The 13,144-nt window shown below is 58.8% G+C and overlaps 1 protein-coding gene across 1 annotated transcript; it reads right to left on the minus strand.

Annotated features, from left to right (window-relative positions):
* Positions 1 to 619: 619 nt before the first annotated feature.
* On the minus strand, positions 620 to 5,840 carry RAB26 (RAB26, member RAS oncogene family). The gene is made up of 9 exons (XM_060078149.1): positions 5,646 to 5,840; positions 4,481 to 4,591; positions 2,004 to 2,045; positions 1,845 to 1,911; positions 1,608 to 1,660; positions 1,148 to 1,213; positions 991 to 1,047; positions 824 to 900; positions 620 to 722 (listed from the first exon to the last, which is right to left on the minus strand). Exons 1-9 carry the CDS (start codon positions 5,838 to 5,840, stop codon positions 620 to 622), a joined length of 771 nt encoding a protein of 256 aa, XP_059934132.1.
* Positions 5,841 to 13,144: the final 7,304 nt, after the last annotated feature.

Consider the following 13,144-nt stretch of genomic DNA (forward strand, 5'->3'; position numbering starts at 1 on the left):
GCTATTCACTGCATTACAAAGCCACAGCCTTGGCATCCTCCAGGGTAACATGAAAGACCCTGTTGATGTTTGAACCAGGGCCTCCTGGTGGGTGGGCTGGTAGCAGGCAGCTCTGATCCTTGATGTGATTCGCGGTGAAGCCCTCTGCCCCAGGTGTGGGCAGGAATCCTGCCTGGGCAACATGTGCAGCTGCAGACATGGCTTTCTAGGTGTTTAGGCACTGTACACGTGGCGTGGGCACCGCAGCCCAGCCTGGAAGCTGGGCATGCCCAGGAGGGGGCGGCAGAGCACCGTGGTCCGGAGGACCAGGCGCCTGGCAGTCTGTACATTGTTGGGTAGCCCTCCTGTGTAGAAGTTGGTTGCTCTTCTGTGAAGGCCTTGGGGGCACGGCCCTCAGGCAGCAGCAGGTGAAGGAGGGCTGCGGACCCTTTGGCTTCCTGAAGCCTGTTTGTTGGGACTGAGGCTCTGGATGGCTGCCCAGACGAGGAAAGGGCAAGGCTCAGCCTGGGATTCCTAAAAACAGACACCCTGGGACTGGCTGCTGGGTGGTGAAGTCAGGGGTGTGTAGACTCTATCCAGTCTTCCAGGAGAACACCCCGGTGGCTGTCCCCAGCCAGGTTCAGGGTTTGCAGCAGGAGGCCCCCCGGCCCTCCCTCTTGATATAGTCGTGCAGCTGAAAGCGAGGCTCACTGGGAGCTTTCATGCAGCGCTGCTTCAACTCCCTGTGGGGCAGGGATGACCATGGAATAGGGTGGCCTGTACCCCCAACAAGGGGATTCAGACACTGGGTCTGGGGGTCTTCCTGATAACTGCCAGGACTTACTTTGCTATGGCCATGAAAGCCAAGTCCACATTGAGTCCCGTCTTGGCGCTGGTCTCCATAAACGGCAGCCCGTACTCCTGCAAACGGCCGTTGGCAACCCGGTGGGGACAGCTCAGGCCCTGCGGCCCCAGGGGCACTCTCTGGCTGCCCACCCAACCGCAGCTCACCTTGGCCAGCTTCTCCCCATCCTCCCTTTTCACCACACGCTCCTGGGCAGAGTCCACCTGGCACAGGAGTCTTGGTGAGAGTTGGCCCCAGCTCACTCCCCTACCACCCTGCACCCTCTGTAGAGCCAGGGTAGATGAGAGAGGCTGGGGTGCCCACCTTGTTCCCCAGTAGCATGAGTACCACGTCATGCTGGGCGTACTCCTGGATCTCTGTCAGCCAGGCCTGTGGGGCGAGAGCTGAGGACAGGCTGGAGCTCCTGGCACCCCTTGCCCCGCTCCAGGACACACCCCACAGTGCCTGTCAGTGTCTGGCTAACAGGAGGGCCCCTGGACTAGTGCTCCCCATGTGCCGTGCAGGGGCGGTCCAACAGGTACCTTATCTAAGGAGTTGGGCTGGTGGACTAGAAGGTCACCCCGGCCCCCTTCAGCTCACTGTCAACCTGAGCCACTGTACTTGGGCCATCAGGAGCCCAGAGGGGCAGTCTTTGCCTCTCCACACTTGTCAGTAGGGTCCTCAGAACTCTGGGATCCTGATGCCATTTGTGCCTGAGGGAGGCTGGGGATGGGGTCAGGCCCCATCTCGGCCTGTTTCCGCCACCAGGAAGGAAGCCACTGACCTGGATGCTGTCGAAGGAGGCCTTGTTGGTGACGTCATAGAGCAGCAGCAGTGCTGGGGGCAGAGGGCCAGTGAGGACACCTGCAGAGCCCACAGCGGCTCCCCATCACCCTCACTCTCATGCATCGCACCCTTCACACTTGTGCCCACTCACACCCAGGTTGCCCTTGTCCAAGCAGAAGCCTAGGGAGTGTGGCCCCGACTCCCTGGAGCTAGGGTACGGTGCCCATCAGCTCACCATGAGCGTCTCGGTAGTAGGCGTGGGTGACGCTGCGGAACCTTTCCTGGCCAGCCGTGTCCCAGATCTGCAGCAAGGGCATAGTGCAACTGTCAGGGCTGCCCAGTCCTTCCCAGGTGCCCCCTGCTCTCAATTCCCCCTCCCCCAGTCGCCTCTCACCTGCAGCTTCACCTTCATGCCATCCACATCCAGAACTTTGTTCTGAAACACAACCAGCCAGCTCCAAGGAGGGCCCAGGGCCGAGTGCACCGTCCTAGGCAGCTGCTAGACTGGTGCCAGCCTCCGGCAGGGGGTGGGGGGGAAGGGGGTGGATAGGGTGGGGGAGGCAGGCAGTGCCAGGCCAGGACTGAGCCTGGGACTGAGGGGCCCCTGGTGCGTCCCTAATTCATTATCCTGGGCCTCAGCTGGCTCTGCCTCCACGGCCCACCTGGTTCTTGTCCGACTACCTCACTGCCCTCTGCCTACAGATAAAGCTTCCCCTTGAATCCAAGTCCTGGTGTCCACCCAGCTCCCCCCCATACCTCCTATACCTCCTGCTGCTGAGCCTCTCCTGGTGACCCGTGCACAGAGGGTGCCCAGGCCGCCCCCGCTCAGCTGGCTGGCCTGATGGGCTGGAAGGTTGCCACCCTCCATGGCCAGCTGTGTCCATTCTGGGCCAGGTGGTTCTTCCTCTGCCCCTCCTGGAGGCCTGACACACAGCCCCACCGGCTCCCCTGCCCTGCAGGGCCCCCGGTCACCACCCACCCCAGTCACTGAGTCCTGTTGCTCTGCACCCAGCCCCTCCCCTCTCTCTCCTTTACCCCGGCTGCCCTCCTCCCCCTGGTGCCCAGCGCTGGTGGCTTCTCTGAGCCTACTTGCCGGTTCAGCTTCACACTGCACGCCTGCCCCTGCACTCTGCTCCTAGGTCTCAAGGCCCTGCTCCAGCCCCCTCTCCCAGGCCACCAGCACTTCTCACAGCTCTGCACACACTGCTCCGGTTGCTTAGAGCCACTTGCACGACTTACTTGAAGTCACCCACCGTGTGACCCCAGGCCCATTACTAACACTGCCTCAGTTTCCCCATCCACAAATGGGGGTAGCCAGAGTGCTCATCACATGGCTGCCCCGATTACTTTATGAGCTACTGTATGAAAAACACTGAGAAACGAGTCTGGCCTGGTACGAGCTAAAGTGTTTGCTGTAATTTGAAAGCCTCTCTTCCCGCTCCCACGGCAGCTGCCTGAGGATAGGGCCCCATGCAGTAAGCACAGAGCCGAGAACTTGGCCTGGTACACACTTAGCCTGGTGCTCATTATGTGCTTGCTTGCTGGCTGATGATGCTCCCTAGCCAGGCCCTCTCAGTTCAGGGCTAGAGCAGGGAGTGGCTCAACCCCGGTTCCTATCTGCTGGGGTGGGGACAGGAGCTGCTAACCACCAGCTGAGGCCCCAGGCAGCAGAAACAGCACCACCTCCCTCTTCACCCAGCGCCTGCTGTCAGGGTGCTTCTGGGTCTCCAGGGAACTGGGTGCAGCCATCTGCCCTGCTGCAGGGAGGGTGGGGAGGACATCCTGCCTTCCCTGGCACCCTGAACAGGGGTGTGAACCACACAGCCTCACCACCTGCCCCAGAGCCAAGAGGGGAGGTGAGAAGTGGGGAGGTGAGTCCAGAACAGGCAGAGGACTGGGCCTAAACCTCCCCCTTCTGTCACCTCAACCCTTACTTCATCCCAGAGGACTTGAGGGGCTCTGCCCCCACAGACAGGGTAGAGAATGGCTCCCCAGACTGGAGGGAGCCCCCCATTCCCAGTCCCCAGAAGGAGCCTCCCTGCCAGCTTTCTGCTGACTGGATCTAATGAAAGGGTGAGAAAAATGCAAATTTGGGATTTGCTGAGAACACATCACCTCAGCACGTGGAATTTAGACTAGTGCCTGAGCCCTGCAGGCCTAGAGCTGTGGCCCCCATCATTCCCCTGTGACCCCACAGGCTGCTTGGGGGCTGGAGGGCTCTTGGGGAGCCAAGTCGAGGGACATCCCCCAGAAGGACCCCAGGACATAGCCCTCTAGCAGGGTGTGAGGTGGTGAGGGGGCTCCGCCAGGGAAAGCAGCCAGGTGGGAGCATTTCCCATAAGCCTCCTCACCCAAGGGCAGGGACTTCTCCCTGGCTCTGAGACCAGGTGTGTGCTTCAATGCCACAGCCATCTCTCTGGTATGGCCTGGGCAGGCCACCTGGCACTTCAGGGCCCCTCTGTACAGTGGGGCAGTGATGCTGGCCTCCTGAGTGGACATGGGTCTTGAGTTCCCATGGGGACACTAGCATCCACTGCCCCCAGTGCACAAGATACAGCCCCCAGGGCCGTGCCAGCCCCGGGCACAGGGGTACCATCTCTGCTTCAATTGTATACAGCCACCACCTCTCTCCAGGACCTTGAGATGTCGGGAGGCAGGCAGCTTGGTGGTTAAGGCATCCCACCTCAACCACCTTGACCATGGGAGCCAGGTGGTCCAGCCAGGAGCTCCACCTCATGAGCCTGTCGGTGCCACAGGGATAATGGAGAACCAGCTGCCCAGGGGTGTTTCAAGCAGCTATTAGCTGGTGTTGGGGGCCCAGGGCATGGGCTGGGCCCAGTCAGTGCTCAGGACATCAGCCTCCACTCTTACCCTGAAGTCGATGCCCACAGTGGAGATGAAGGTCCCTGCCAGGAAAGCTCCATCCTTAAAGCGCACGAGTAAGCAGGTCTTCCCCACGCCCGAGTCTCCCACCAGCATGACCTGGGGCACAAAGAAAGAGCAGAGGGGACCTGGGTGCTGGCCCACCCGGAGGGGTGTCTGGTCTACCCTGAGCTGGCCTGGTCAGATGGGCTGTGGGTGAGGGTCAGGAGTGGAGAGAGGTATCCTAAGTCTGCAGGTTCAGCAGGGCCTGGGGGAGACACAGAGCCTGGACTTCCAGCTTCCACCTCTAGAAGGTTCTGTCCCCTCTCCTGAACATTGGCCTGTCTCCATCAGTGGGAAGTGGGAGTAGCTGCCTCCATCCAGGGTGCTACCTGGACACCATGCTTGGTCTGGAAGGGGAGCATTTGGGGCTTAGTGGGGAGCAGAACCTGAGGGTTGGCCACTGGGAGGTCTGGGTGGGGGGGCCTCTGTGCCAGGGGGCTTCTTCCAATCCCAGCAAGGCTCTAGAGGAATTTGCCAAGTGAGGGTCAGATCTTGACATGAGGAGAGGCTCAGACACGTCTGTGGACAAGGAGGGGCAGTCAGGCCTCCCTCTCCTCCTCCCCTCCCCCAGCCTGTTGCCAAAGGCTCCAAAACCCAAAGATGGGCCTGCCACCCCCGCCCCCACAATTCACAAGCTTCTGCCTTGGCCTGAAGGAGGCCTCAGCATTCCCCACCAAACTGGCAAACCTCTTCTTAGTCTCGCCTCCTAAAGAGAAGAGACCAAAAGACCCTGGGGGTGAGAGAAGGCAGCATATGGGAAATGATGAGCGTGGGTGGGGGCAGGAGCATAAGGGAACAGGGAGAGGACACCTGCCAGGCTCTGACTTCCGCAGGACCCCTTGTCCGGCCAGCTAGGTGGGGGGTGGGGAGGGGGCAGGCCCTGCCATATATTGGGTATCCCAAACCCGGGTTTGACAGCTCTGTGTGTGTGTGTGTGTGTGTGAGATGCACCGCGCCAGCCATGCCAACTGCAGCTGCGGGGTGCCGCTCGAGCCAGCTCCTCGCCGAAGGTCTGCAGGGCCCTGCACCCTTTCCCCGGACCCCCTCCCCACTCGGCTCCGGCCGGACGCCACCTGCTGCGCTGGCATGGGGCTGGGGGTGCCCGGCTCACCTTGAAGGCGACGTCGTAGAAGTCGCCGCCGCCGCCAAGCGAAGACCGGCCGGACTGCGGGGGCCCGTTGGGAGGTGCCTCGGGGCCAGGGCGCGCAGTCCCGGGGCGCACGGGCCGGGACCCGTGGGTGACGGGCAGTGCGGAGGTAGCGGGCGCGCTACCCCCCTTGCTCTTGGGGGTCTTTTTCCTGGACATGGCAGGCGGGCTGGCTGGCGCTCAGTATGCTCCCGCTGCAGCCGCCGCGCCCCGGGACACCCTGCCTCCCGCGCCCTCGGAGCCAGACCCAGACCCTAAGCCGAAACCTTCCCGCGGCGGCTGCAGCTACCTCCCCTGCGCCCGGCTCCGCGCCGCCCCGCCCCCGCCGCCCCCGCCGCCCCACACCCGCAACCACTCAGGCCCGGCCTCCCGCCGCCGCTACCAATGGCCGCCCTCGGGCGGGGCCATGCAAATGAGATGGCCGCCCCGGGGGCGGGGTCAGGAGGTCCGGGCCCTACCCTGGGTGATCGGGGTCCGAGCGCCTCTGTCCCTTGAGGGCAGCTACCTCCCTGCCCTAGAGCCAGGGACTCCTTTCCATATCTGCATCGGGTCTGGGTGCGGGTGGGGGGCGGTGGGTGAGTGAGGGAGTACCCAGCGTCCTGTCGTTCCTCTGCTGGCTGTGCACCACCCCGCCCGGCTCTGCCCCTTGCTCAGTGACCCCCACTGGACTGCCTCCGGGCCTGGGACGAGGAGAGTGCCGTGAGATGGGGCCACTGAGGCAGTGGACCTGCGTGGATGGGCACCCTGCGATTCTGTCCCTTCTCCGCCGGAGATGCCACCTGGCCTGCTGCTGCACCGACCCCCTCCCTTCCAGGGCAGGAGGGTCCAGGAAGCTCCAACACTCGGGCTTGGCAAACAAACCCGGGTGCGCCCCGCCGCTTGGGGCTCTGCTGACAGCTGGTTATCAGAGACAGGACATAGCGGCCCGGCTGAGCGGCAGGGCTGAGCCGGCAGGGCGCTCTACCCCGCAGCTTCTGCCTGCTGGGCTGAAGCTTCAGGATCCTTGGGGAAAGGGAAGTCACTGTCACAGCCAGCAGCAGGACCTCTGAGAGTCCCCTCCCCTGGGGTTCTGCCCTCAGGGATCTGGGAGGTGAAGGAGGTGGGAGGCCCTCTGCCAGGCTGTGGCTGTCTCCTTGGCTTTCCAGTGCTTTCAAGTGCTGATAATCCAAGCCCTATGCTGGTCCCTGGCAGACTCCTCTCCAGGACCTGGCACCTGCTCCCCTCCTGGACTTCCTGGGGCTCTGTCCCAGGACTCCCACCCGCCCAAGATGCTCTGGGTTTTGAGAGTGAGGCTGAGGTGGCCATGGAATCCTGGGAGTGGTGAGCAGAGATGCCCCTCTCCCAGGACTTGGGGGCAGCAGGTGCAGACGAAGGGCAGCCCTCCTGCTCTGTCCTCCGTCCTGAGACATGACAGCTGTCACTGGGAGCCTGGGCCCTTCAGAGGCCTGAGCCCTCTCAGCTGGCAGTGCCCAGAGTCCAAATAATTATAATGGGCAGAAGCTGTCTCTAGGGCTCAGAGGTCTGGGAAAACACAGATGGAAGGATGCCGCCCAACAAAGCAATTCCTCGAAAGGACCTGGCAAGGCCCTGCATGGGAGAGGCTTTGGAAAGCTGCCCTTCACCGAGCGCCATCGTGTGCCAGGTGCATGTCATCTTTAGAACTATCCTGTGAGGTGGGTGCTGCTCTGATCCCCAGTGTTCAGATGGGAAACTGAGGCCCAGAGAGGGGAAGGGAGCTGTCCAAGGTCACTAGGCAGGAAGTGGCAGAGCCAGGATATCTACGTGGGAACTCTGGCTCCAGAGAGCATAAACTGTCCCCAGCAGGGTTTGCCCAGAGGTTCCCTGGAGACAGAGACCTATCCCTCAGAGCTCTGTCAGAGCTGGGGACCAACCTGAGGAAGCCCTCTGAGGGCCCCCTAGCGTCCTTTTCTGTCTCGCTCCTCTGGCTCCTCACTTCTTCCAGGCCAGATGTGGTTAGTGAGGCCTGTGGTGGGGGTGTTGGGTTCCCACTGCTGGGGCCCTGGGGACTCCAGGTGTCTCACTCCCAGGAGGCCAACGTCAGGGAGGTTGGCCCAGGGTCTCAGGTAGGGGATGCCCACTGGCCCTAGCATCCTAGGCAGTGGGCTCCCTACATCCTCCTGCCAGCTGCTGCCAGAGCATGGCCAGGGCATGGGAACCACAGAGGAGTTTGGGTGCCCGAGGGGTCGGGCGTCCTGAGTTGGGGGGGGCTGCTGATAGGGTAACCAGGAAGAGAGAAGGAGGCAGGCATTCCAGAGAGAGTGGGAAGCTAGGAGGGGAGGGAAGCTGAGAGCAGAGGAGAAAGACTTGACCTTGCAACCTTTAAAATTAGGAGAGTATATAAAAATCCAGGTCTCTTGTTTCTCTTTTTTTTTTTTTTTTGCGGTACGCGGGCCTCTCACTGTTGTGGCCTCTCCCGTTGCGGAGCACAGGCTCCGGACGCGCAGGCTCAGTGGCCATGTCTCACGGGCCCAGCTGCTCCACGGCATGTGGGATCTTCCTGGACTGGGGCACGAACCCATGTACCCTGCATCGGCAGGCGGACTCTCAACCACTGCGCCACCAGGGAAGCCCTCTTGTTTCTCTTGAAAAGAGGGAATTCTTGGTCCCTGCCTCGCAGCACCCCTTCTTGCCTTTCTTGCCTTCCTACAGTCCTCCTAATCTTTGATCATTATGTCTCTTGGTTCCTCTATTTGCCATCTGTCTCACTCTCTGGAATGTAAGCTCTCTGGGCACAGGAGACAGCTTGTCTTGCTCACTGTCATATCCCTGGCAGCTGGCTCCAGGCCGCAACAAACAGTTATTAAATTGGTGAAGGAAGTATGAGTTAGAAATGTGGGCCCCACTTCAAGAGGACACATCATTGCCAATAAGGATTTAAGGGAGAACATGCCTCAACATACAATGAGAGTGAGACTAGCGTGATGAGTAGTGAGAGCAAGGCTTTGTGGAGGAGGGGTATTTGCACTGGCCTTTGAAGATTGAGCAGGAGTCCAACAGCGGTGGAGATAGAGAAACTTGCCAGGTGGAGAGAGTGAATATGTTCAGGCTCAGAGAGCCAGTAGGTGGGCAGTTTGAGCAGAAGAGGCCAAAGTGTGGTCCAGTGGCTTGGAAGAAATGGGTGCTAATTCAATAGGTAACATAGGAGGGGGCTAGATTGTAAGGTGAATTTGAATGTTCTGCCTAGGAGCTTGGAAATTGTTCAGTGAGAAGTAGGGAGCCGTGCATGTTTTCTGAGGAGAGCAATGGAGAGAGGGCACTGCTATAGTAATACAGGGAGTGGCCAGGAGGGGATGGATGGTGCAGCCTGTGGACAGGGAGATGAGTTTGAGGGGACTGCAGTAGCCCATGGGGAAGTAATGGGGATGGAGGGGACCTCCAGGAGAGACAGAATCTGCAGGCCCAGAGGGGAGGCAAGAAAGAGTCAGAGCCCCTGGGGCAGAGACAGAGGGTGCTAAGGTGGCTTAAAGATGGCAAATTCTTTGCTACTCTTCCCAGTGAGGGAGAGGGTCTACGTCTCCTACCCTGGCAGGAACTGTGATTGCTTTGACCAATGGAAGTGACCCTGTGCCTGTTTCTGGACCCAGACCTTCCAGATTGGCAGCTCTCCCTTCCTGTCTCCTGGAACACTTATTCTTGGAACCCAGCTGCCATACTGTGAGAAAGCCAAGGTGGCCTCACGGAGAAGCCCAGGTGGAGAGGACCCCACTTGCCATCCATGCGAGTGAAGAAGACACCCTGACAGGTTCCATGCAGAGCCAAGGTGATCTGTCCCCACTGAGCACTGCATCCCAGCCACACTGCAGACTCTGAGCATTTGGAAATGTCTGTCACATGGCATAGAGAAGGAGAACAGGTACCCAGCAAGGGGGAGAAAAGGGACCAGTTTGGTGGGAAAGTTCAGGAAGGTAGCTTTGGCAGGATCTGGGGATACCCAGATTCTCGGGATCTTCTAATCTAGAGAGAAGACCCCCCACAGGCCAGGCAAGGTCCCTGAAGCAGGGTTTGGAGTTGAAGTGAGCCCTGGGGCTGAGGTAGAGGTGAGGAGTAAGGTCTGTGTCCCTGGGGAGGGGGATACAGACCTACAAGCCCTCAACCCTTCTGGTATAGGGCTGGCTCTGCTGGGCAGGGGAGGGGCCACATGGTTCCATGTCCCAGCAAAGGGATGGAACAACCCCAGGCTTCACTTCTGGACCCTCACCCCAGCACCCTCTGCTGGCCCAGATTCCTGGTCCCCTCATGTCCAGGGCCTTCAGCTCCTACACTCTGCCCTCTGACTTGCCCTTCCATGTGTCTGACCCCCTTGTCCTAGAGTGACGTGTGCCATGAGTCCCCAGACACGAGAACCCTCTGGAACCTATGGCCTGGGGCAGTCTCTATCTGGAACCCGATTTTCCAAGCCCTCCAGCTTCACGCTCACATTCCCACTCACCCACAGGGCGTGGCCCTCAAGCCAGGCAGCCTTAGACAGGAATGAGAGTCCTCCTCGACCTTCGTCCCAGGCTCTGCTTGGAGCCTCCTCCTCTGGGCAAACTTCCCGGGCTTCTCCCATCCCAACTCTTGCTCCACAGACACGGAACCACGTTTGCTGTCTGGTGGTTCTTGGGGGACTGCACTGCCTCCACGCCAGCCTGTGAGCTTCCTGAGTACAGTGCCCATCATGCCCACTCCTGCCCTCACCAAGCACGGGAATGAGAGCTCCAGGACTGAGCAGGGCAGAGCGAGGCTGGGCTTCAGTGTCCTTTAGCAAAGGGGGAGGGGCAGAGCCCCCAAAACTTGTGCCCTCAGAGCACCTCCCAAGAAGACAGTCCTAAGGAATTCAGCTGTCTGCGATCTGAGGGCAAGGGACCCTGGCTGGGAGTGGTGCCAGAAGGCAGAGGCCCGGGCTGGGTCCCTGGCTTGCTGGCTAACCCCGGGCTTGTAGCATACACAGTCTGGGCCTGCTCCCCTCTCTGTGAAATGAGGGGGCGGGAGGAACTGATCTCCGAGGTCCCTTCCAGCTCAAACACCTTATGTTCTATGAAATCCATGTGAACGTTGCCATGGAGACATCAGAGAGGAACTGCAGCAGCATGGAATGTGACTTCCACCAGAGTTACCTGAGGAAGCGGCTCGTGTCAGAGGAGCCCTCCCCCCACCACCCCAGAGGCCCGGGTGCACAGGGGCCACACTGAGTGTCCTGCTCCCAAGAGGACACACCTACCTGCCCCGCCCTCCCCCATGTGACACTGAGGCCCTGTAGGTAGTAAAGGGTGGGTGTCCATCCCTGCCTGAGGGGAAAAGGACCAGTTGGTGGGAGGGCTGGAGCACAGGGCTGTTTCCCTGTAGGTCCGCCCTCTGTCCTTGCTTCCCACATCTGCTCAGGTACTCACACCTGAATACTCTTGGCGGTCTCAGGACATAAAACGTGCCCGCCGCAGAGTGGTGGGTGTGGGGGGAGGCCTCAATCTGATCCATACTCTGCACTGAGGCCCCATGTGGGTGAGACCTCTGGACTTCAGCAGCACAGAACACTGCCAGCTGCCTCGTGGCTCCTGAGTACCACACATGGCCTCATGGCAGGAGAGGCATCGGTGTCGGTGTAAAGGAATAAAATGAACCCTGGTGTAACCATGACAACCACTGAAGTCTGCGCACTTGGAGTGCCCCTGGAGTGGGCCAAGTGCTTCACTTGCATTGTCTTTTCTTTTCTCTTAATTATAAAAATAATATATGAGTTTTGCAGGCATGTCAACAACACAAAAGGGAAAGGCAAGAATAAAAGTCCTCATTCCCCCACCAGATCTTGTCCTTCAGGAGTAACCACTATTAGGTTTGGTAATGGCTTCTGGGTGGGTTTCCTATTGCTGCTGTGGCACAAACACAGTGGCACAAGACAACTCAAATTTATCATCCTACACTCAGAGGCCAGAAGTGTGAGATGAGTCTAATGGGACTAAAGTCAAGGTGTCAGCAAGGCTGATTCCTTCCGGGGGCCCCAGGGGAGAATCCTAGCCTCTTCAGCTTCTGGTGTCCTCCAGCTTTCCTTGGCTCATGGCCACATCACTGCAATTTCCATTTCCATAGCCACCTGGCCTTCTCTTCTTCTGCCATCAAATCTCCTTATTTATTTATTTTTTAGCCACGCTGCACAGCTTGTGGGATCTTAGTTCCACGACCAGGGATTGAACCAGGCCCTCGGCAGTGAAAGTGCAGAGTCCTAACCACTGAACTGCCAGGGAATTCCTAAATCTCCTTATAAGGACATCGGGGACTACATTTATGGCCCACCTGGATAGTCCAGGATCATCCCCCATCTCAAGATCATTAATTTAATCACATCTGCAAGTCCTCTTTTGCCATGGAAGGTAACATTCACAGGTTCTGGGGATTAGGACCTGTATATCTTTGGGGTCCATTATTCAGCTGGAACAGGGCCATTCAAGTTTTCTATTTTGGGACTTTAAAACAAGGGTTCTGTGGCTGAACAGACCTAAAAGTCACGGGACTACGGATTTCTTTTTCTATCTTTGTCCAAGTTTTTTTAGGTATCCAAATTATGTTACTAAACACATTGCATATTTATGCATAAATATGCATAAAGTACATTGAGATATTATCCTTGTTCTCTAAGAGTATAAATAAAATCATAACTATCTGATCTTTCCACATTTGATAGGATTTTTCCATTAAAAGATCTGGACTAGGGCTTTTCTGGTGGTCCAGTGGTTAAGAATCTGCCTGCCAGTGCAGGGGACACAAGTTCCAGCCCTGGTCCGGGAAGATCACACATGCCGTGGAGCAACTAAGACTGTGTGCCATAGCTACTGAGCCTGCGCTCTAGAGCCCGCAAGCTACAAGTACTGAGCCTGCGCCCCTAGAACCCGTGCCTCTGCAACAAGAGAAGCCACCTCAATGAGAAGCCCGCACACCGCAACGAAGAGTAGCCCCCGCTCCCCGCAACTAGAGAAAGCCTGTGCACAGCAATGAAGACCCAATGCAGCCAAAAAAAAAAAAAAAAAACCGGGCCTCCCTGGTGGCGCAGTGGTTAAGAGTCCGCCTGCCGATGCAGGGGATACGGGTTCGTGCCCCGGTCTGGGAGGATCCCATATGCCGCGGAGCGGCTGGGCCCGTGAGCCATGGCCGCTGGGCCTGCACATCCGGAGCCTGTGCTCCGCAACGGGAGAGGCCACAACAGTGAGAGGCCCGCATACCGCAAAAAGAAAAAAAAAAAAAAAAAAAACCCGAAATACTAAGAATCCACCTGCCAATGCAGGTGACACGGTTTCGATCCCTGGTTTGGGAAGATCCCACATGCCGCAGAGCAACTAAGCCCATGCACCACAACTACTGAGCCTGTGCTCTAGAGCCTGCGAGCCCCAACTACTGAGCCTGAGTGCCACAACTACTGAAGCCACACTAAGTCACTAAGCGTGCCTAGAGCCCATGCTCTGCAACAAGAGAAG

This window comes from Mesoplodon densirostris, chromosome 16, assembly GCF_025265405.1.
Source record: "Mesoplodon densirostris isolate mMesDen1 chromosome 16, mMesDen1 primary haplotype, whole genome shotgun sequence".
NCBI classification, from domain to species: domain Eukaryota; kingdom Metazoa; phylum Chordata; class Mammalia; order Artiodactyla; family Ziphiidae; genus Mesoplodon; species Mesoplodon densirostris.

What these genes read in the sequence shown, in the direction of transcription:
- RAB26 (XM_060078149.1), bottom strand. Translation starts at nt 5,840, where the DNA reads ATGTCCAGGAAAAAGACCCCCAAGAGCAAGGGGGGTAGCGCGCCCGCT. An exon ending in CTACTACCGAGACGCTCATG is followed by an intron (nt 1,661 to 1,844) that starts GTGAGCTGATGG and finishes CTCTGCCCCCAG; the next exon opens with CACTGCTGCTGCTCTATGAC. An exon ending in GCTTTCATGGCCATAGCAAA is followed by an intron (nt 723 to 823) that starts GTAAGTCCTGGC and finishes CCTGCCCCACAG; the next exon opens with GGAGTTGAAGCAGCGCTGCA.